Below are 20,871 nucleotides of genomic sequence, written 5' to 3'. Positions count from 1 at the left end.
ATTGCAAAGGGGATGGAGTATAAAAGCAGGGAAGTCTTGCTACAGCTATATAAGGTATTGGTGAGGCCACACCTGGAATACTGCGTGTAGTTTTGGTTTCCATATTTACGAAAGGATATATTTGCTTTGGAGGCAGTTCAGAGAAGGTTCACTCAGTTGATTCCGGGGATGAGGGGGTTGACTTATGAGGAAAGATCGAGTAGGTTGGGCCTCTACTCATTGGAATTCAGAAGAATGAGAAGTGATCTTATCGAAACGTATAAGATTATGAGGGGGCTTGACAAGGTGGATGCAGAGAGGATGTTTCCACTGATGGGGGAGACTAGAACTAGAGGGTATGATCTTCGAATAAGGGGCCACCCATTTAAAACTGAGATGAGGAGAAATTTCTTCTCTGAGGGTTATTAATCTGTGGAATTCACTGCCTCAGAGAGCTGTGGAAGCTGGGACATTGAATAAATTTAAGACAGAAATAGACAGTTTCTTGAAGGATAAGGGGTTATGGGGAGCGGACGGGGAAGTGGAGCTGAGTCCATGATCAGATCAGCCATGATCTTATTAAATTGCGGTGCAGGCTCGAGGGGCAGTATGACCTATTCCTGCTCCTATTTCTTATGTTCTTATGAGAAGAAACCTCTTCACTCAGAGCATGGTGAATCTTTGGAATTCTCCATCCCAAAGGCTCAATCTTTGATTATATTCAAGACAGAGATTGATAGAGTTTTAAATATTAAGGGAATCAAGGGATATGGGGACAGTGCAGGAAAGTGGAGTTGAGGTAGATCAGCCATGATCTTGTTAAATGGCGGAACAGGCTCGAGGGGCAGAATGGCCTACTCCTGCTCCTAATTCTTATGTTCTTACCACACTTTATTGTGAATGTCCTTCAATATAGAATAGCATATCACTCTGTTACTCTCTCGCTTTGGTATGAGAGATCTTAAAAAAAAAACAGTGCTCAAAAATTGCTTTATGGCTGCAATCACAGTTGTGGACGAGGAGGTAACCAAGTCAAATATAAATGTCATAGAATTTGAACTAACCACATCTTTAAATCTTCATTTAGACCAGGAGCAGCACTGGCAATTATTAACATTCAAAGTCTGTTTCTGAAGTGCCAATAGTTACAGTACTGTATAGAAGCAATTGCAGGAAAAATAGATTTTTTTCAGTAAGGACAATGGTCAAGAGTAATGCTTTAAAAATTGCTGTCTTTTCTTTGTCACGGTAAACTCCTTGGGCTGGTGGCTGCTAAGCTTATATGAATTCAGCAAGAGCAATGAGCACGAGCAGGCTGAAGATAAATGCATTATTCACTGCTGATACTACCAGCTGTCACAGCATCATCAAGAGACTCCATTCGGCTATTTTGTTGGGCTGTCAGGAGAATTATATTTTTTTAATTGCCCTTAGTTGCTGTTACTAATATATTTACAAGTAAAAAACACTTGTGCTCCACAGTGGTTTCCTCAGATTGCTGCTACTGTTTATCTAACAGTTAGACAGATTAACACATTTTAAAAATGACCACCAGCTTTAAATTTACTAGAACACTTCAAGGCAAATGGTTTTGCTTTAAAATATCTGACAATTAAGTGGGTTAATTATCACAAACGAAATATATGCTTTCATTCCACCAAAATATACTTGAAACCAATTATTTTGCATACCCGTCAATCCGTCAGTCCAGAGGAACTCGTTGGTCACCCTTAGTCTAATACATGAGTGAGTAACCAGATTACATCACTGCACTATGAATTCTCAGCAAAATGTAGCCAGACTCTGGGGTGGGGGCTGAGAAAAGAAAGGTGTGAAATCTCAGAGCTAGCTTAGTTTCAAAACAATGGGGATCGTTGGAGGATGAGGTCTGCTTCTCACGTCTGTCCTTTTTGCCAAAAACATTGCTTTTAAAAGGAGCAGCATACGAAGGTATTTGTCTCACAAAACACAAATTCACACGAAAAGGAGGCTGGAATGACAAATTGGCATCATGATATTACAATGAATACACTTTTCCGACTGCAGGAGATACAGTTCAATGGATTTGAGAAACTAGTCAAATTGTGTTTCAAATGCAGTAAATTGTTAACCCATAAAGCATCATTGTCATCTTATCAGCTGCAATCACATTGCCAGGACACCAAGTTCTGACGAAGAGTCATCGCCCTGAAACATTAACTCGGTTTCTCTCTGCACAGATGTTGCCTGACCTGCTGAGTATTTCCAGCACTTTGTTTTTATTGCCAGGAAACTTAGGGGCCAAAATTGCCCCTTTCTATAAGGCTCGTGACTGCCTGAAATTGGCGGCCACGAGTCGGTGCTGACTGGCTGCCGAGTCACCGCAGAGAGGCCGCCATTTTCGATATTACCCTTCTTTAGTTTTGCAGTGGTGTAGGGGACCACCTTGCCCGTTTTCCTGCCGTGTCGTGCACGCGCCAACCCCTTAGCGACCGGCGACGACCCCTTTCCAAAATTGCCCCGCGGGAAATTGACCCTTTCGGAAATTGCCCTGCGGGAGCGACACTGCCGCCGGTCGGTGCCCCCGATAGCTTTTTCTGTCAGTGCCCTTTCTGTGGCTGGGCAGCACAGCCACCCTTAAAGGAGAGATGGCGCTGCCAGCAACTCCATTTTATTTTTTATCGTCAGCCGACTGCCAAATCGGGCCGACAATTATACCTGCTGGTTCGGCCGGGTCGCCAACAGGCAGCCTGGCACCCACTCTTGGCCCTGCCGAAAGCCTCCTTGGTGGTCCAGTGGCTGCAGAGTTCACAGTGGCCCTCCCCTTTAACTGAAAGGGAGGGACATTGTGATGCACCAGCGCGATATCATCAGTGCAGCACTGATGACTTGGAGCGTCGGCCACTCCGACCTGTCCCCATTTCCTCCCCGCTAGTGGCAGTTACTCCGACCCGACGGCACTTCCACTCCTCTCCCGACACTAACACCATTCCGACTAGAAACATCAACCAAATACCTGAATTTCTCCGGATTGTCCATCCCATGCATTCAAAAGCGGTAGGTGCGACCCGTTTCGGGCGGAGGGAGTTTTGGCCCCTTATTGTTTTGAAGTTAGCATGTCACATCAAAAGATGACTAACCCTCATTTAAGAGATGACTGTGTCAGTCTTCACACTTTACCTTTTAATTATTTTGTTTTTTTATTTATTGCAGTTATATAATAGACTATTTGGATGAAGCTTTGGGACTTTGTTATACAAACTAGCTAATTTACTTCAAGATGTATCAATGAGAACATAGATACAGAGATGATGACGTACAGAGCCCTGCCTCCAATCACCATATCCTAAGTTGTATATGTCTATTATAATTTGTACATTTTGTATAATGCTTGGGCATTAAAGGGGCTAAAATATTAAACCTATCTGCTGGCAGGGGTCAAAATATTAAATCTGTCTGCTGGTAGGGGTCAAAATATTAAATCTGTCTGCTGGCAGGGGTCAAAATATTAAATCTGTCTGCTGGCAGGGATAATTAGGCAGCTGGTAGGTCTAGAAAAGGGCATGCAATAATTAAAGTTTGGGCACCTCTGCCCTAGAGAAAAAGAAAAAGGGAAATTGCTGGAGTGCATTATTAAGGAAGTACTAACAGGACATTTAGAAAAGCATAATACAGTCAAGCAGAGTCAGCATGGTTTTATTAAAGGGAAATCATATGACAAATTTGCTGGAGTTCTTTGAGGATGTAACGAGCAGGGTTGATAAAGGGGAACCAGTAGATCTCGTATTTGGATTTCCAGAAAGCATTTGATAAGGTTCCACATAAATGATTACTGCACAACATAAGAGGGTTGGGGGTATTATATTAGCATGGATAGAGGATTTGCTAACTGACAGCAAACAGAGTCAGGATAAATGGGTCATTTTCAGGTTGACAAACTGTAACTAGTGTGGTGCCACAGAGTTCAGTGCTGGGGCCTCAACTATTTACAATCTGTATTAATGACTTGGATGAAAGGATCGAGTGTAATGTAGCCAAATTTGCTGTTGATACAAAGATGAGTGGGAAAGCAAGTTGTGAGGAGGACGTAAAGAATCTGCAAAGGGATATAGATAGGCTAAGTGAGTGGGCAAACATTTGGCAGATGGAGTATAATGTGGGAAAATGAGAGGTTATCCACTTTGGTAGGAAAAATAAAAAAGCAAATTATTTAAATGGGGAAAGATTTCAAAATGCTGCGGTACACATGGATCTGGGAGTCCTTGTACATGAAACACAAACATTTAGCATGCAGTTACAGCAAGTAATCAGGAAAGCAAATGGAATGTTGGCCTTTATTGCAAGGGGGTGGAGTATAAAAGTAGGGAGGTCCTGCTACAACTGTACAGGGCATTGGTGAGACTACACCTGTACAGGGCATTGGTGAGACTACACCTGTACAGGGCATTGGTGAGACTACACCTGGAGTACTGCGTATAGTTTTGGTTTCCCTATTTAAGGAGGGATATACTTGCATTGGAGTCAGTTCAGAAAAGGTTCACGAGGTTGATTCCTGAGACGAAGGGTTGTCTTATGAAGAAAGGTTAAGCAGTTGGCCCTACACTCATTGAAGTTTAGAAGAATGAGAGGTGATCTTATTGAAACCTATAAGATTCTGAGGGGGCTTGACAGCGCAGGTGCAGAGGATGTTTCCCCTCATGGGGAATCTAGAACTAGGGAGCATAGTTTCAGAATAAGGAGTTGCCGATTTAAAATGGAGACGAGTAGGAATTTCTTCTCTCAGAGGGTCGTGAATCTTTGAAATTCTCTACCCCAGAGAGCTATGGAGGCTGAGTGATCGAATATATTTAAGGTGCGGATAGAGATAGATTTTTGAACGATAAGTGAGTCAAAGGCTATGGGGAATGGGAAGGGAAGTGGAGTTGAGGCCAAGATTAGATCAGACATGATCTTATTAAATGGTGGAGCAGGCTCGAGGGCCAAATGGCCAACTCCTGCTCCTATTTCTTATGTTTATGTTAAAAAGACTTGCATTTATATGGCATCTTTCACGACCAATGAAGTACTTTTTGAAGTGTAGTCACTGTTGTGATGTAGGAATAACAGCAGCTAATTTGTGCACAGTAAGATCCCATAAACAGCAATGTGATAATGAACAGATAATCTGTTTTAGTGATGTTGATTGAAGCATAAATATTGGCTAGGACACTGGGGCTAACTCTCTTGTTCTTCTTCAAAATAGTGCCATGGGATCTTTACGTCCAACTGAGAGAGCAGACGCAGGCTCGTTTTAACGTCTCATCTGAAAGATGGCACCTCCGGCAGTGCGGCACTCCCAAAGTACCACATTGAAGTGTCAGCCTAAATTTTTGTGCTCAAGTCTCTGGAGTGGGACTTGAACTTGCAACCTTCTGACTCAGAGGCGAGGGTGCTACCCACTGAGCCTCAGCTGAGGCAGAAAAATGGTGCATGAGCTGGAAAACTGATAAAATGGCCAGCCAGGACGAATGGAATTCACTGGAGCTGCCATTAGGTTAAAGATTCAGAGGCCGATTTTCAGCAAGGCCTCTGCCCACCAAAGTGCCGCCGAGGTACCGGATGGTACTTTGGGCGGGGTATTCACGCAGGAGGTCCCTCGAAGGCCGGTGGGTGGCAAATGGAAGATGTAACGCCGCCAATCTGGGGGGGAGGGGGCGGGGGGGGGAAGGTCGCATTCCCGGCAGCAGAGACACTTGCCGCCCAAGTGCCGCCGAGGATGGAGGGTCATAAACCTGAAAAAAAAAAATCACAAATACAAAATACAAAAACTATCCGAAGACCTTCAGGGGACCCCCATGCAGTAAGTCACTGTTGAAATTTTTTTTTTTTTTTAAATAAATTTTCACTTACCTTTTTTTCAGGTTCTTTAGACTTACCATCAGAGGCAGACCCGCCTGCAGCCAGCACTCCACCCCCGTTCTGCCACCCCCGCCCGCAGAAATCTGGGAGCTCGGCGGGCGGGAGCTCAGTTGTGCCACTCGGCTGTCTGCTGACGTCAGCGGGCGGTTCCCAGCAGCTCTCCCCTCCTGCCCGCTCCAGGCCACCACCAAAGTGGCACTGGGCAGATCTGCAGGAGGAATGTCAGCGGGAGTGGGCAGCAGTCGCTGGCAGCGAGCAGTGGGCTGCTGAAAATCGGCCCCTCAATATATAACTGGAAGTAAATTATAAAAAGATTTCAAATACACTTGAACATAATGTTAATTACCGAATTAATCATGCTGCAAATGGACTATTTTCCTTCATAGCTTTGAGTTAAAGCAAATAAAAATCCAACAACCCATTAGAAAGTTCACAGTACAGTGGATATGGTAGGTGGTGCAGCACAGTCAGCCAGAGCTTCAGATGGTGACGACTAAAGAAGTGAAACACAGTTTCCCAAACACAAAGGCTCTTACAAACATGGGCTTATGATTCAGCTTAGTGAGCATTATCAGCAGCTTTCTCTTTTAGTACATTAGGAAGTGGATAATTGGTCGTCTTTGTTCATAAAATACACTAAATAGCACTCTGCACTGGATTGAAACTGTGTGAGAAGGTCCTGTTTTCTCAACATCATTTAAAAACAATTGCTCACCATTTTCCCCCAGGCCACATACCTCCAAGCAAGGAAGCTACTGATCCGTAAGGCATCTGCTTGCTGGCTATAATGGTCCTTCCAGAAATGAGTGTGTAGTCTCAAGCCAGTTCCAAGTGAACACGGGCCCAAAGCACAAAACAATCTCCAATTCAGAACTAAATAGCAACCTCACACAGACAGGCCACAGGATAATAGATGACCTTGCATCACAGTTCTGACGAAATGTCATCAACTTGAACCGTTAACTTTGTTTCTCTCTCCACAGATGCTGACTGTTCCCAGCATTTTATGTTCTATCATAGGTTAATAGTATGAGAATTGGAAAATTGTCACATTAATGCAGTCGGACATGAGGTTTGGGCTGAGGCAAATTGTTGGAGTAGAGCACAAAGTTCAGGATTTTTAAAAACGTGATACTTGGGAAAGGGGGTGAAGTGAAGCTAATTAAATACTGAGTAATCACCCGATTTTTCACTCCAGCAGCAGAAAAGTCAGCAACAGGAATGAAGCTAACAGCAGGTTGGGCTTATTTTTATTTTTGACTGCTGCCTCTTCCACTGGGCAAGGCCAGATATTCATTCGCAGCTAGTCAAGATTCCAGCCATGGTTTCTGAAGGCAAATCAGTCAAGTCAACTAAAATATTTTGTTTACAGTTTAAAATTGGACCAATGAGTTAGTCTTGGGTCTCCATACCAGCTTCATGTGCATTATGAGATATCAGCTCATGCAGAAATGGGAAAGTGTGTGTGTGAGGGGCGGGGGGCGGGGGCAAACACAAGGTGTAATGAAGTGAACTCTTAACAGGATGATACGGTATTTAAAAAATGGTAATTGGAAGCAGAAGGAAGCTGTCACAGAAATAACAGGCTAATATTGTAGATAGGGCAAACCAGCACGCTGGTACACATCAGGACAGAAAAGAATGGCTTAATGGAAGAAGGTTCCTGTAAAGTCCTTACACAATACCACAAATCCACACGAGGCACATTCTATGGACAAGGTCACTCCATGACCTGAACCTTTATTCACAGGACCAAGAAGTGATGACCCTGCGTGGGACCTCCCTTTATATATCTGGGTGATCAGGTGAGGAGTGTCTCCCACAAGTTCACCCCCTGTGGTCAAGGTGTGCATTTCTTACGTATATACAGTATTGCAGTGTTGTTACATAAAGGTTAGATACATGACAAGACCTCCCCCTCAACATCTTATTGGGATCATAGGTTAAGTCTCTCGGGTGGTCTGCGCTCTCTCGTGGAGCGCCACAGTTGAGGCTCTGGTTGTTAAGCCTTGGTATGCGTGTCTGTCACCTGTGGTGATTCCGGCCTGTCCGGGCTGACTGCAGGGATTGTGCATGCTGCTGAATGTTCTTGTTGCTCGTTCACTGGCGGTGATGTGAATACCATCTCATGATCTTCCTCAGGTTCCTCATTGTCCATGCTGAACCTTTTTTTAAAAACTTGGTCCAGATACTTGCGGCATATCTGCCCAGTGTTAAGTTTAACCACTATGACCCTATTCCCCTCTTTGTCTATTACAGTACCCTCAAGCCATTTGGGCCCCAAAGCGTGGTTGAGAATAAATATGGGGTCACCAATTTCTATACATCTCCCCCTTGAATTTCGGTCACGGTACTCATTTTGGAACTGGCGCTTGCCCTCAACAATGTCGGACAGGACTGGATGAATGAGGGACAGCCGAGTTTTGAGTGTTCGTTTCATGAGCTCCGCGGGTAGGACCCCCGTGAGCGAGTGTGGTCGGAGCCTATAGGCCAGCAAGAGGCGCGATAGGCGGTATTGAAGGGAGAGTTCTTGAATCCGGAGCATGCCTTGCTTTATGATTTGGACCGCACGTTCCGCCTGGCCATTGGAGGCCGGCTTGAACGGTGCTGTCCTGACATGGTTGATGCCGTTACCCGACATAAACTCCCGGAATTCGTAGCTTGTGGAACATGGGCCATTATCGCCAACAAGGATGTCCGGCAAGCCATGGGTCGCAAAGACCGCACGCAGACTCTCCACAGCGGTGGATGTCGTGCATGAATTCAAAATAATGCACTCGATCCATTTAGAGTACGCATCAACCACAATGAGAAACATTTTTCCCATGAACGGGCCCACGTAGTCTACGTGAATACGTGACCATGGCCTGCTGGGCCAGTGACACAGACTGAGCGGGGCCTCCCTGGGGGCATTACCCAACTGGGCACACGTCGTGCACCTGCGAACAGAGTGTTCAAGGTCTGAATCAATTCCCGGCCACCACACATGTGACCGGGCAATGGCCTTCATCAGCACGATGCCTGGGTGCTCGCTGTGGAGTCCCCTGATGAATGCTTCCCTGCCCCTCTGAGGCATGACTACCCGGCTGCCCCATAGTAGGCAGTCGGCTTGGATGGAGAGTTCATCCATCCGTCTGTGAAACGGTCTGACCTCCTCAGGGCATGCTCCGTGTGTGGGCACCCAATCCCCAGTCATGACACATTTCTTGATCAAGGATAGGAGGGGATCTCTGTTGGTCCAGATTTTGATCTGGCGGGCTGTGATGTGGGAGCCGGTGCTGTCAAAGGCATCAACGGCCATGACCATCTCGGTGGTGGCCAGTAGAAGCCTGCTGAGCGCGTCAGCACAATTTTCAGTGCCGGGCCGGTGCAGTCATACGCAGCGAGCGAGAGAGCCCATTGCTGTATGCGAGCTGATGCATTGGCATTGACGGCCTTGCTGTCTGACAGCAGGGATGTTAACGGCTTGTGGTCCGTTTCTAATTCAAACCTCCTGCCATAAAGGTACTGATGCATCTTTTTCACCCCATCGACACATGCGAGTGCTTCCTTCTCAACCATCCCATAACCCCGTTCAGCTCGAGAGCGCAACCTGGAGGCATAAGCCACACGTTGTAGTTGGCCCTCAACGTTACCCTGCTGTAACACACACCCGACCCCATAGGACGATGCATCACATGTCAGAACCAATCTCTTACAGGGGTCGCACAAGATCAACAACTTATTTGAACAAAGTAGGTTCCGCGCCCGATTGAAAGCCCGTTCCTGACAGTCCCCCCAAAACCAATCACAACCCTTACGCAGGAGCATGTGTAGCGGCTCCAGCAATGTGCTTAAGTTCGGCAGAAATTTCCCGAAATAGTTCGAGTCCCAGAAATGAATGTAACGCCGATGTGTTGCAGGGCCTGGGTGCTCGTCGAATCGCCTGTGTTTTGGATTCGGTGGGCCGAATCCCGTCTGCAGCAACCCTCCTGCCCAGAAACTCGACCTCGGGAGCCAAAAACACACACTTAGACTTCTTGAGTTGCAGACCTACCTGGTCCAGTCGGCGAAGCACCTCCTCCAGGTTGTGGAGGTGTTCCTCGGTGTCACAACCGATGATGAGGATGTCGTCCTGAAATACGATTGTTCCAGGAATGGATTTGAGCAGGCTTTCCATGTTTCTTTGAAAAATCGCGGCCACTGATCGAATGCCAAACAGACACCTGTTGTAAACAAACAGTCCCTTGTGCGTGGTGATGGTGGTCAGTAGTTTAGATTCGTGACCAGTTCTTGGGTCATGTAGGCTGAAGTGAGATCCAACTTAGTGAACAGCTTGCCACCTGCCAGCGTGGCAAAAAGGTCCTCCGCTCTCGGGAGCGGGTATTGATCTTGTAGGGACGCCCGGTTGATAGTGGTCTTGTAGTCGCCACAGATCCTGACCAAGCCATCCGCTTTTACGACGGGAACGATGGGGCTTGCCCAGTCGCTGAATTCAACGGATGAGATGATGCCCTCTCTCAGCAACCGGTCCAACTCGCTCTTAATTTTCTCCCGCATCACATACGGCACAGCTCTGGCTTTGTGGTGCACTGGTCTGGCGTCCGGGGTGATGCGTATCACTACTTTGGTACCTTTGAACGTCCCGATGCCAGGTTTATATAGTGACTCAAATTGCTGTAGGACCTGTGAGCATGAACTTCGCTCCACAGATGACACTGTGTGCACATCCCCCCCATTTCCAGTTCATCTCAGCGAACCAGCTCCTCCCCAGCAGTGCGGGACCATTGCCCGGGACAATCCAGAGCAGCAGCTGGTTCACTGATCCATTGTGTGTGACCGCCAACATTGCACTGCCTAGCACTGGAATGATTTATTTGTTGTATGTCCGTAATTGCGTTTCAATGCGTTCTAATTTGGGTCTGCTGGCTTTGAGTGGCCACAGCTTTTCGAATTGTTGAACACTCATGAGTGACTGGCTGGCCCCCCGTGTCCAGCTCCATGCATACAGGGATGCTGTTTAATAGGACTTATCATCATCATAGGTGGCGTTTTGGTATATGAGCTGTGAAGGTTTGCCACATGAACCCGCTGAACTTCAGCATCCGTTGATTTGCCCCAAGCGTCATCCTGCCTCGCAGACCCCTCATCTGGTTCATCCACCTTGTATATTGGCCTGGTTACAGGCTTTCTACACATTCTGGCTAAATGGCCACTGAGGTTACAATTTCGGCAGATGAACTGTTGAAACCTGCAAGTCCTGGCAGCATGTCTGCCCCCACACCTCCAGCATCAACTGAGATTCCCATTGTTGTGAACAAAAGAGCTGTTGCAAGGCATTCCTCGCTGATTGTCCCTTTGATACTCTTCAGCACCCTGTTAGTGGGTGTCAATGGCCCCATCCCGGGCTGCAATGTCCACTGGGGGAGCGTAAATGTCCGTTCAGCCTGCCATTGTCTCTGTTGGAGACTTATTCTTGGGTCTATTGCTGCCTGGGGTATCCCAAACTGCCCTTGCCTGCCTGCAGAGCTCTGTGTCGTGTTTATGATATTGACTCCCTGATCCATCGCCACGTTGGAGGCAGAATTGCACGCGTATATTATCTTAGTTTCCTCCTCCCCCGCCATAAAAGTCTGAGCCATCAATGCCGCCACTTCCAAGGTCAAGCCCTTGGTCTCAATTAGCTTTCTGAAAATCCCAGCATGACCGATGCCCTCAATAACGAAATCCCTTAGCATCTACCCACTACAGGCGTCTGTGAACTTAGAGGCTGGCCAAGCGGCGGAGGTCCGCAACGAAATCCGGTATGCTCGGTCCTTCCCAACATCAGTGTGTATAGAATCTGTGTCAGGCCATGTGTACATTGCTCGCTGGTTTGAGGTGCTCACTGATTAGTTTGCTGAGCTCTTCGAAGGTTTTGTCTGCCGGCTTCTCGGATGCTAGCAGGTCTTTCATGAGCGCGTAAGTCTTAGGTCCACAGCTGGTCAGCAGATGAACCCTTCGCTTGTCGGCCACTGCATCTCCCAGCCAGTCCTTCGTGACAAAACTCTGCTGGAGCTTCTCAATGAAATCGTCCCAGTCCTCACCAACACAGTACTGTTCATCTGTGCTGCTGGTGGCCATTCTCATGGGTCGTTGATTCCCGTTTCTCGTCGCCAATGAAAAGTCCTTACACAATACCACAAATCCACACGAGGCACAGTCTATGGACAAGGTCACTCCATGACCTGAACCTTTATTCACAGGACCAAGAAGTGATGACCCTGCGTGGGACCTCCCTTTATATTGCTTGGTGACCAGGTGAGGTGTGTCTCCCACAAGTTCACCCCCTGTGGTCAAAGTGTGCATTTCTTACGTATATACAGTATTGCAGTGTTGTTACATAAAGGTTACATACATGACAGTTCCCACAGAGAAGGAAGCGCAAGTAGAGGTCAGGAGTGTGGGCTGGCAATGACAGGTGAAGCAGAATGGAAATGAGGCAGGGTTGCAGAGAGTGGGTAAAACAGAAACCACAGACAAGAATCAAGGTTTAAAGAAAACAAGGTTCAAGGAACATGGAGAAATATGATTAAGGTAGAATTAATGAATCGACATGGCAGTCCAATAATCCCCTGCAGGCACAGTAAAGTAACTTTAAACTGAAGAGGAATTAAAAAACAATTTATTTTTAAAGTGATTTTTTTTTTTAAGTGGCCTTTCACTATTTTTAAGACATTTCTTTAAAATCCTTCAATGGCAGAGTTAGGATTGAAGCATCCCATTGTTAATGAGATCAGATTCAAATTCTTAAATATAAGAAAATTAATGGAAACGTTTTTCTCTCAGTAATAGACTATTTACTGCTACTAACAGAAGGAATATTTTTTAATGTTTTCAATAAAGTTGGGTGTATTTGCCTATTCTTTATAGTTCAAATAATAATTGCATGCCCAAGTTCAATATTGCTTTAGTAGTGCCTTAATGGTTTTGAGCAATACAAGTTTATTCAATTCAAGTGATATAATCTTTCAGTACTCAGGTTTTCGATCTGAATAACTTATACTGTAAGCTTTTGCAATTGAATGTGAAAAAGAGTGTATATACTGATCAAAGTTGCAGGTGTCTCGGGACATCTGCCTAGTAATCCCTCACCTCTAATAACATAAGAACATAAAAAATAGGAGCTGGAGTCAGCCATTTGGTCCGTCATGCCTGCTCCACCATTCAACAAGATCCTGGCTGATCTTCTATCTCAACTACACGTTTCCACATTATCCCCATATCCCTTAATTCCCCAAAATGTATCAACCTCTGTCTTGAGTATACTACAGCTCTCTGGGGTAGAGAATTCCAAAGATTCACAACCTTTTGAGTGAAGAAATTTCTCCTCATCTCAGTCCTAAATGGCTGACCATTTATTCTGAGACTGTGACCCCCATGTTCCAGATTCCCCAGCCAGGGGAAACATTTTCTCAGCATTAATCCTGCCAAGCCCCTTAAGAATTTTATATTTTTCAGTTAGATCACCTTTCATTTTTCTAAACTCTAGGTAATATCGGCCTCGTCTATATAATCTCTCCTCATAGGGCAATCCCCCTCATCCCAGGAACCAGTTTAACATTTGCAAACAGTTCACACAATGTTCAGCTCCAGGATTGAGACTATCCATGCTTTTGCTGCTACCTTCCCCTCTTCTCCTCTGCTCCCAAGCTTCCACCCATTTCAGCCCCAACCTCCATTACTTTGCACTCTTTCCCCTATCTCCACTGTCTCCATCTAGTTCATTTCTTGCATGAGACTCACCTTGTGCTCTCTTGATGCACTCCCCACTAAACTAGCAAACCTGCCCCTGTGTTAGCTGATGTCAAAATTCCCTTCCCTTAAGCACTATCCTGCACCATCACGTTGCCTATAAAAACTCAACCTCAACCCATCCAGTTACTGCCCCATCTCTAAGGCCCTTGAACAGGTAGTCACCTCTCAGCTTCTTACCGATCTCTCCCATTTGATCCCTTCAATTTAGCTTCGACCCCTCTCCGAGCATGAAGACTGCCATGACCAAAGTTATGATTGCCATCCTCTATTACTGTGAATGTGGTGCATTAACCCTCTTTGTCCTCCTCAACCTCCCAACATTTGTGATATGGCTGACCAATCCACAATCTACTATTGTCCATGGGACTGCCTTCATGTGTTTGCATTACTACCTGTCCAATCGCAGCTAGCACATATCCAACAATGGTTTTACTTCCGGCTCAAGCACCTTCACCTCTGGAGTCCCTGAAAGATCAATCCTTGACCCACTTCTTTTCCTCATCTACATGCTCCTTGGTGACAGCCTGGAGTGCTTCATCCTGGCCCCCATGCTCCCCCACAAGCAGCCCGCACCCCCCAGGGTCGGGGATCGGGTTCACCTGTCTCAGACACCACCACCCCCCCCCCTATTTCCTCTGGGCTCAGACCCCCCACCCCCAACAGCGATCAGACCATCCTCTCTCCACCATTCTGGGCTCAGCACTTACCTGGTCCTGCGGCCTCCTTCTCCTAGTTTCCCGCATGACTTGAAGCCAGCCTGTCAATCAGATTAACCTCCAGGCAGGGCACACGCCCCTGACGTCGCACACATGCTGTGGACTTATAACTCCACAGTGTGCCAGGAAACCCGACCTTCCAGAATTCCCCGTCAATTCCCCGTGGGACCCGGCAAATTCCAGCCCATTAGCTACAGTCACATTGTCAGCCATGTGTATGCTGACTCCACTCAGCTCTACTCTCCACCATCCCCCTCGACAGTATGACCACCTCCATGTTACCAGACTGTTAGATCAACATTAGGTAAAGAATGTATCAAAACCTCCTCTAAAGCCATTGCTTACCCCTACCAGCACCCCCAATAATGTTTGCACCCTTGCCACTGGTTCTATCCCCCTCTCTGGCAACTTGCTTAGGGTGAACCTTTTTATTCTATTCAACCTGGAACTGAGTTTCAAACCCCACATTCTATCGATTCTGAAGATATATTAATTCCACCTCTGCAACACTGTCTGTCTCAGCTTTTCTGCTGCCGAAACCCCATCCACACTTGTGTCATCTCTAGACTCAATTTCTCCAATGTTTTTCCTGCCAGTGTCTCATCATCTACCCACCATAAATGTCAACCTACCTAAAACTGAGCTGCAATATTGTTTCCCACATTATGTTCCATGTCCCTTCTACCCTGTCTTCAATGGCTTACATTAAGTTGGGGGGTGGGGGGGAAGGGCACTCAATATCACAAAAAAAAGAAAAATCAGGAAAAAAAAAATCAGACTGTAGTGGACTTGTCCGATGATACCACCAGAGGAGACTTACTACTGTCAACACACACAAAAATCCACCCCATTATTTCTTAGTACCATAGTGTTAATGTTACTAGCACAATGTGTTTGTCAATGCAAGAGCAATTCACATTTTCCTTCAATAAAAGCATGGGAAAACACAGCTCATCCGATTATTTGGTTACAAGTCACTGCCCTCCAGAGAGTCTAACAATTCCGCCAACTCAAGATGTCAACTTGATTAAATCAATGCATATTATTAACTTCAAACTGAAAATGCATTAATAAATAATGAACAGACAGAAAAAAAAGGTTGTGGGTCAAATGCATCACGCTGCAGTTTAACTTCTTCATCAGACATGTGATTGATCAAATTTGTTTGAATTTGCTTACGTTATGCGTGGGAGGGTTTAAAGTAGGGGCAGAATACTCATCTCCAAGTTCGGGCCATATTCCAATCAGCTGATCTTTTAATCTCTCGGTTGACTTACTTTGGTGCCCTCTGGTCTCCATGACAATGCTAAAGGGTTTGACTGGGATAAAGGGGCTGAAATTTTCCACCGCACAAAATGAGGCACACCTACCGTTTTCAATGTGTTCTGGCCGCCCCAATGCATGGGGGGTCCTAATCGTCGAAATTAAGCACTTCAGGGATTTCTTTGGAATGGGCCAGAAGTGTCCTCATCATGTGGGCAGAAGTTGGGACGTGGTGGAGTGACCATCACTAGCGGGGTGGAGTAGCCGATGCTGTCAGTCTTCAGCGCCATGCTGATGATGTCATCGCACTGCTGCGTCACAACATCCCTGCTCATCTGTTAAAGGGGAGAGCCACTGCGAACTTTGCAGCCACGTCAGTGGCAAATACTGGGACACCAGGGAAGGTTTCAGCTGGGCCAGCAGCCTGGCACCCAAGTGGGGGGGGGGGGGGGGCGGCAGGGGGGGGGGGGGGGGGGGGGATGTGCCTGGCTGCCACTTGGCGGCTCGGCCGAACCCGCGGCCATAATAGTCGGCCCGACCTGGCAGTCGGCCGACAAAAAAAATAAGATGGTGTTGCCAGTGGCGACATCTACCCTTTAAGGACGGCCACAACGCCAAGCCAGAGTGCGTCGACACAAAAAGCTGTCGGGGGCACCATCTAGCAGTGGGGTTGCTCCCGTGGGGCAATTCCGGGAAAGGGGCAATTTCCTGAAGTGATCCCGCCAGTTGGTAAGGGGTCGGCGCGTGCACACCGTGATCCGGACACTGTCCCAAACTTGAGGAAGGACAATTTTCAAAATGGCAGCCCCCGCGCGGAGACTCGGCGGCCATTCCATACCGACCTGTGACCCCCCGTGGCCAGAGCCCTTACAGAAAGGGGCAATTTCAGCCCCAAAGTGTTCACAATTTTAAATGAGGCCCATATCCTAAAATAGCTCGAGCCTCACGCTGGTGTGGCCGAGTGTGCTGCTCACTTCAGCCCTCACAGGCTGCACTTACACTCCCAGTTATAATCGGGGCTCGGATCTCAATCCAAATAAGTAAATGGTAATATTTTTGTTAAATTGGTTTTGATTACGATGGAAAAAACTCAACAGTATAATACTGTGTTCAGTTTTAATAATATCTCACATTGAAGATTTAACAAAATTAATGAACTAATTTGATACAGCACAGGCAGCTTCCTGCTGATGTTGATAGAATAATACCTTCTTTCATAGTGGCAGCAATTTAATGAGTTCTATTAAATCCACCTCCAAAATGATCGAATCCATCTGGGGTCACAATATGCGTGTTATTTTAAAAGAAAGAAATACTTATCATTTTATGCAAATAAAATATACCTTCTGGCTTATTTATTGTGCAACTATCTTAGCTTCTCTTTAGTTTCATTTCATACCAGTCTCTTATGTTCTAATTTATAGGCGCACATATATTTTTTACATTATTAATAAAAACCAACAAATTCTTTCATTGCATATCCGAACACCAGATATAGTAAGAAATACTAACCTGACAGCGAGTTATCAGGCTCTGTAACAATTCTGTTTCAGTTTGTGTGTCCAATAACACCAGTGCAATATATTCATGTCTCATTCCATCATATAAAGCCAATCACACATTTTTGATTTTACAGTGGCCAAAATGTTGTAATGAGCTTCTCAAAGAAATAAATTTGACAACTTAAATGATGCAAATTCATATTGCAAGTTACAAATAGCTTAAACTTCAAATATCAATGTTATCTAGAATATCCAAACTCTCGCAGTTTCCCTTTGTTTTGCCTACAGAAGACAAAATTTGGTATAAAATTGAAAAAAATCTGCTCCTGAAAACCATCTCTGGATTATTTCTTGATAAACCACAGCAATAAAGATAATTAATCAGGAAGGGAAATGGAATGTTGGCCTTTATTGCAAGGGGGATAGAGTATAAAAGCAGAGAAGTCCTGCTACAACTGTACAGGGTATTGATGAGGCCACACCTGGAGTACTGCTTACAGTTTTGGTCTCCATATTTAAGGAAGGATATACTTGCATTGGAGGCTGTTCGGAGAAGGTTCACGAGGTTGATTCCCAAGATGAGGGGGTTGACTTATGAAGATAGGTTGAGTAGGTTGGGCCTATACTCATTGGAGTTCAGAAGAATGAGAGGTGATCTTATTGAAACATAAGATAATGAGGGGGCTTGACAAGGTGGATGCAGAGAGGATATTTCCACTCATAGGGGAAACTAAAACTAGGGGACATAGAATAAGTGGCCGCCCATTTAAAACTGAGATGAGGAGAAATTTCTCCTCAGAGGGTTGTAAATCTATGGAATTCTCTGCCCCAAAGAGCTGTGGAGGCTGGGTCATTGAATATATTTAAGGTGGAGATAGACAGATTTTTGAGCGATAAGGGAGTGAAGGGTTATGGGGAGCGGGCAGGGAAGTGGAGCTGAGTCCATGATCAGATCAGCCATGATCTTATCGATTGGCGGAGCAGGTTTGCGAGGTCAAATGCCCTACTCCTGCTCCTATTTCTTATGTTCTTATGTTCATCCTGTGTGAATGTCATCTTGTATGGAGCATGTGAAATGTTTGAATGAAAGAAAGAGATATAAAGGAGAGAAAGAGGGAGAGAGAAAGAGACACAAAGAAACCATATAAGGTCACTCAATTATCTTGACCCCATTCGGCCTGAACATGTTTCCAGCATGTACATATCAATAATCCCAAAGTTTCAGTGTATTCTTCTGTATCATGACAAAAGTGTAGTGCCTTCACTAAGTATACATATGTGGCTCAGTATTTCATATCCCTAATAATAGACATCTCCATTCATCCTTCCACAGCCTGAGCAACAGATTGAAGACAGCAACTGCCACCACAGTGATGATACACCTTAGCAGGCAGCCAGTTTAAAACTGAATACATTTGTTCCAAATGGCACCTCACTCTTCTGCTGTGCTCATTTCAAGGCGCTTCTCAAAGGGCCATGCTCCCCTGGAAAATTTGGCATTTTTACAATTAAATATTGTGCATTCTGGTTTATATTAAAAATTGTTTTAAAATACGTAAAAAATTACAGCACAGGTGGCGGCCATTCACCCCACTGTCTGCCAGCTCTTTGATAGAACATTCCAAAAGTAATCGCTTTGCCCCACTCACTCCCCATATCTTCCTCGGCTCAAAATATTTATCCAGTTTCCCCTTAAAACATGCAGTGGCATCTGTCTCAATTATAACCTGTGGCAAAGCATTCTACAAACAACCCTCTGCATAATTGATAGATTTTTAAAATCTAAATAGTTTAGTCAATAAGTGACATTTAAGGTTTATTCACAGACAAACCAGACCATCATTTCCCCAAAGGGTACATCAATAGTCACTCTCCCTCCTCCCTCTATCAATCTTCCCCTAATTCTAAGAGACACCCTCCCCCTAAACATCTACTCCAGGTCCTGTTGGCTCTCCCACATGACACCAGCACGCTCCCTCCCCTCCAAGTTCACAGACATTCTTTTCCCTCAGTTCATATTGGTGACTTTCTCCCCATCCCCACCTCAGCAACTTCCTCCTACAGTTCCCACTGGTATTTATGAACACTCCCCTCTCTCAATGTCTTTCCTTTAATTCAGGCTGGAACCTTCTCTGTCATTCCTCCTCCCGGTTTCCACTGGCATTTTTACCCTCCCTTTCCCTCAGTTCATACCGACACTTTTTAATTCTGTCCCCTCCTTCAGTTCATGCCAGCCACATTCAACCCCCACTCAATCTCATTGCCACTCTCCTCCCCTCTTCAGGGATGCTATGGGCAGGGATTCTCATAATAGTTTTGAAAGATCGAGGTTTAAGATTTCCAAGGCCATTATAAATGTTCCCACCCACAATAATGTTTCATTCCCAGAGCATGAGGTCAGAGCAAGGAGCAGTTAGTTTTCAGCATCCCAGGTAGTATATTTGTCTCCATCCATGAGCTCCAATCCAAGTAAATACAGGTGTACATGTTTCAACTCAGGCAAATAATTCATGATCTCTCAGACATGTATCAAGAACCGCTACTATTTGGGTCAGCTGTGGCTCAGTTCATAGCACCCTCGCCTTGGAGTCAGAAAATTGTGGGTTCAAGTCCCACTCCAGAGAACAAAAATCTAGGCTTACACTCCAGTGCACTACTGAGGGAATGCTGCACTGTCAGCGATTCCGTCTTTCGGATGGGATGTTAAACCGAGGCCCCATCTGCTCTCTCAGGTGGACATAAAAGATCCCATGGCACGATTTCGAAGAAGAGCAGGGGAGTTCTCCCCAGTGTCCTGGACAATATTTATCCCTCAATCAACATAACAAAAACGGATTATCTGATCATTATCACATTGCTGTTTGTGGGAGCTTTCTGTGCGCAAATTGGCTGCCACGTTTTCTACATTACAACAGTGACACAAAAAGTAATTTGTTGGCTGTAAAGTGCTTTGGGACATCCAGTGTTATATAAATGCAAGTATTTTCCTTTTCTTTCTGTATTGAAATTCTAAAAAGATTTTCTTCAAGGTGCCTTCTACCTTACAGCTTTAGTAAAGCCAACGTCTAAAATACAATAAACACAGAACATGGATCTTAAAATGAAGATATGAAATGCAAATTGCAACAATCTACTACACTAGTATAAATGGGAAATTATTTAATAAACTGACCAATTAGCTGTTTAATATCATAAAACAAAAGTAACGTTAGAAGGGTCCTATAATTGTAGGAAGTAATGTAGACAAAAAATAACCTTTCATTCCGTGAATATACTGTTCAACATCATATACCACGGTTATTTCCACTTCTATGACATTCTTACAGACTATAAAGTACCATCATGCTGATCTGTATGCCCATTACAAATGTTGCGTTCGCTGCAAAATTCATACAAAGTAATTCACTTATTTACACAACACATTTTCTTACAGACCACAAATGGCCGGATTTAGCAGAAAAATAAATGATTATTGACAAACAGAGCTAGGAGAGAAAGAGGGGAGATACAAAAAATGTCTCTACTAAGTTATTCCATCCCCACCATCACCATAATGCAAGAAGAATCATACTCAGAAGTGACTGTTAAATTAGCAACTAACAGGGGCAGCAAATGTTAGAATATCATGCACCTCTGCCTGTTCTATATCTGTACCATTAATTCAGAAACCATTTAAGCATTTCTTCCAATGGCTTTGCAAGTTGAATCAACACAGCAGCTTGAAATTGACTTTCAGTTCTTAAAATCATAGAAATTTA

The 20,871-nt window shown here is 45.1% G+C and overlaps 1 protein-coding gene across 2 annotated transcripts in view; it reads right to left on the bottom strand.

The window, feature by feature from the left end:
• Positions 1–15,942, bottom strand: part of inpp4b (inositol polyphosphate-4-phosphatase type II B) — a 697,459-nt gene extending 681,517 nt beyond the window's left edge. For both annotated transcript variants that reach the window (XM_070872076.1, XM_070872113.1), the window contains exon 1: positions 15,719–15,942. In XM_070872076.1, coding sequence (XP_070728177.1) covers positions 15,719–15,751 — 33 coding nt within the window. In that variant the 5' untranslated portion in view covers positions 15,752–15,942. The remainder of the gene's footprint in view (positions 1–15,718) is intronic.
• Positions 15,943–20,871: the final 4,929 nt, after the last annotated feature.

Source organism: Pristiophorus japonicus, chromosome 2, assembly GCF_044704955.1.
Source record: "Pristiophorus japonicus isolate sPriJap1 chromosome 2, sPriJap1.hap1, whole genome shotgun sequence".
Taxonomy (NCBI): domain Eukaryota; kingdom Metazoa; phylum Chordata; class Chondrichthyes; family Pristiophoridae; genus Pristiophorus; species Pristiophorus japonicus.
Note: the sequence above shows the minus strand (reverse complement) of the source record. Positions and strands in the feature narration are given on the sequence as shown.